The sequence below is a fragment of the Nanorana parkeri genome, unplaced genomic scaffold, assembly GCF_000935625.1.
Source record: "Nanorana parkeri isolate BGI_ZX_2015 unplaced genomic scaffold, ASM93562v1 scaffold2236, whole genome shotgun sequence".
In the NCBI taxonomy this organism is placed as follows: Eukaryota; Metazoa; Chordata; class Amphibia; order Anura; family Dicroglossidae; genus Nanorana; species Nanorana parkeri.
Window position 1 is genome coordinate 162,660 of NW_017308504.1, and position 3,472 is coordinate 166,131.

The 3,472-nt window shown below is 47.5% G+C and overlaps 1 protein-coding gene across 1 annotated transcript in view; it reads left to right on the forward strand.

Annotated features, from left to right (window-relative positions):
• Nucleotides 1-259, forward strand: part of LOC108801165 (semaphorin-3F-like) — a 25,912-nt gene extending 25,653 nt beyond the window's left edge. Inside the window, exon 14 of the mRNA XM_018573096.1 lies at nt 169-259. Coding sequence (XP_018428598.1) covers nt 169-259 — 91 coding nt within the window. The remainder of the gene's footprint in view (nt 1-168) is intronic.
• Nucleotides 260-3,472: the final 3,213 nt, after the last annotated feature.

Sequence of the window (3,472 nt, forward strand, 5' to 3'; positions counted from 1 at the left end):
AAATTTATATATTATATATATATAAAGAAAGATGGAGAGGTTGCCTTTCACGGGTCTCTCAGACTTTATTTATTGGGAGGCGCTGAAATGCCCGGATTGGAGGAGACGAGGACGGACATTTCCGGCTATTTACTATCCATAAGACTTCTCTCTCTTGTATTCCGAAAGTCCGAGAGCTCATCACACACGCCGATGGACTGACCGCCGGCGCACCGCGCACCCGAAACCGACTAACCAGCTGCAGAGCATCGCCCTATAACCACTGCATAGCTTGCAGAACATCACACCACTGCTCTGCAGGACATCCCGTCACCAGACATTGAACGACAAACATTTTGCGATCGGTCAGACGTCCCCCCGGCGAGGTTGACCACGCCCCTTTTATGCAGCGGAACGTTTCCTTCTATTTCCTGTACATAAATCTCCTCCCACTGAACTGGATGGCACTGCTGAAGGGAGGACGATACAATCGCTGCGCTGACCGGACTGCTCCCGCGCGTTCGGCTGTCCGAATCGTGACAAGTCTCATACTTTGAAAGCTTCCATTATTTTATTTTGTTTTTTAGAGGAATTGTTCATGTTAAAAAAAAATTCATAGTTTTCAATGGCCGACCTAAAAATCCTTTCCCGCCATTGTGCAAATGTGCTACAGATGTCAGTGTTGCATGGATGAGCGCCTGCACTTTATAATAAACAATTGGATGTTTTCTGCTACGTGGCGTCTGGGTGCGTCCGAGGCTCGGACTGTGCGTTGTGTGGGAGGAGCAAGGAGGGGTGGGGGCGGAACTAGGAGGTGTAATATAAGGAAATGCGTGCGGGACAAAGTCTTCCTTTCTTACACATTGCTGGATCTTCATAAGGAGTGTCTCTATGTCCTCAGTATGTAGGGAGAAGACGCACGTTCCTTATATGGGGAGAGGGAGAGGGGGGCTGGGTATGATTCCCAGAGAGAGAGCACGTTACTGTCACATTACCTGCCTATTACAACAGGCAGTGTCCTGATATCTGTGTATTAGGAGAGGTCGGGGGGTCCTGTGTATTAGGAGAGGAGAGGTCGGGGGGTCCTGTGTATTGGTAGAGGAGAGGTCGGGGGGTCCTGATATCTGTGTATTAGGAGAGGAGAGGTCGGTGTGGACTAGGAAGTCGCCTCCTTGCTCCTCCCCATATACAGAGAACGTGTCCGCCTGTATATACCTGTAAATGACAATGTAACGATGTTTCTCTGCGGTGAAGCCCGGCACGTGCAGTCATTTCTCTCCTGTGGATGAATCGGTATAATAAACACTGGCCATGTTTTCTACATTGTGACTCGGGGACTCGTATATGACGCGTGCGGATCTCTCCGATCTTTGTAAATGTCTCCGCGCGCGGAGACGGCGGGCTCATCTTCCTTATAAACGCTGAAATGACGACGTCTCATCTTTTGTTTCTTTTTTGTGATTTTCTGAAACATTTTTTGTTTTCAAAATGTATTTATTTTATGAGAGGAAAATGTGTTTTTTTTGTTGCCGTTATTTCCTGCAAATTCCTAATCATCATCATCCCGATACCGACGGCGGTGACGGCCGGCTCCGGGGCCCCTATGTACTGAGCGATCAGCGCTGGTTTGATGAAAGGGGAAGGGTTATCGGTCAGCCTCCCTTCTTGCACGTCGTCGCTGCTCCTTACACGTCTATAATATGGAACATAATAATGTGCAGACTGTGAAAACAGATCTACAAAGCAAGTTCTAAGGTCCGCATATAAAAGGGAATTCATTAAAGGAGAACTACGGGGTCGGGGCTTTTCCCCCATAGTTCTCCTCAGGGTCACAGGAGGACATAATCTAGCGTCCTCCCGTCACCCTAAGCTCAGTATATAGGGAGCTACAGCCCGCGGTATACTGAGACGCCGCAGCCGGGACGGTTTCCGACTTTACTGTCTGGATCCGCCCAGCTGTGTGAGTGACAGCTGGCTCTGCCTATCTAGAGGCAGAGCCAGCTGCACCTGCCCCCTCCCCCGTCCGATCTGCCAGACTATATTCATTTTTACATCATTAAATGTCATTTTTAAATACAAGCCGGGTAAGTACCTGAATGTGACCTGATATCAGCCTCTTGCAGCCCCTGCACAGCAGAGCTCCGACTGAGAGATGAAGCCAATCAGCTGTGCTGCAGTGCTTAGGTTCTAACAAAGGGCATGCTAATAGGGGGAGATAGCAAAGTGAAAGAGATGAGCTGATCAATGCGCTGCTTCTCCTTCACTGTCCAGTTCCAGGCCTGGAAATATCTAGTGATGAGAAAGAAATACTGTGTGTGTAGGGGGGGCGGGGGAGGGGAGCTCGGGATCGAAGGTGACGGTTGCAGCAAAAGCTGCTTTTTATTTGATCTTTTAATTGCCTTTTTATTTACTTGTTTTGGCCGCAGTTCGGGTTTAATATTTGCAGGAAATTCCATCAATTGTGATACAAGTTGTAGGTTATTGTGAGTTTTTTATTCCACGCAGGAAGTCTCTCCCGACTCTGCCAGTCTGTCCCCGATCTGGCATAAGACGGTCCCAGCAGCTTTCCACATTTGTCTGGGGCAGCTGGGAACTTACACGAGGGTACGATGGAATTATTTTTGGATGCGGCGCAATCTGTTCTTGGAGTTCGAAGGAAATCTGCTTTCCTCCAGAAGAAATGATGAAAGAGAAGATCTGAAGGAGCATATTATAGAGGAACGGGACTGACAGAGAGGTCGTACCACCACATCCCAGTAGAGTCCAGCACAGATAATGGGGACTGCTAAGGCGCTTATAGAATATATTCTCCTGACAACAATACGGACAATAAAATCGAATCTTTATTCATCACAAAATAACAGTTAAAACTTCATAATAAACCACTTCGCGTATTTATATAGAAAGATAAAACAAATAGGGGAGTATATGACAGAAGTCCTCCACTATATGTTCTCTTTATACTTCTCCTTCTCTCTCTCTCTCTCTCTCTATATATATATGTGTGTGTGTGTTCCCCTTATCCTTCATCACTTTCTCCTTCGTCTTCTAATTTTTCTTCTTCTCAATGCCCTTCTCCATATCCTTCTTTTTCTTTTCCTTCTCCTTCTCCAGGTTTTCCTCCTCTTCCTTCTTCTCCTTCTCCTCCTCTCTCTCTCTCTCTCGCTATGTGTGTGTTCCCCTTCTCCTTCATCACTTTCTCCTTCGTCTTCTAATTTTTCTCCTTCTCTGCGTCCTTCTTCACCTTCTTCTCAATGCCCTTCTCCATATCCTTCTTTTCCTTCTCCTTCTCCAGGTTTCCCTCCTCTTCCTTCTTCTCCTTTGCCTCCTGCTTCCTCACCATGTCCCACGTCTCCCACGTCTCCTTCTTCTTCTCCCGCTCCTTCTCTTTCTTCTCTTCAGTTTGCGCAGCACTTTACAAAATAAAGGGAGACAGTACAAGCAGGGGCGTCCCGAGGCTGGGTGACACCCGGAGCGGTAACCGAGTGTCACC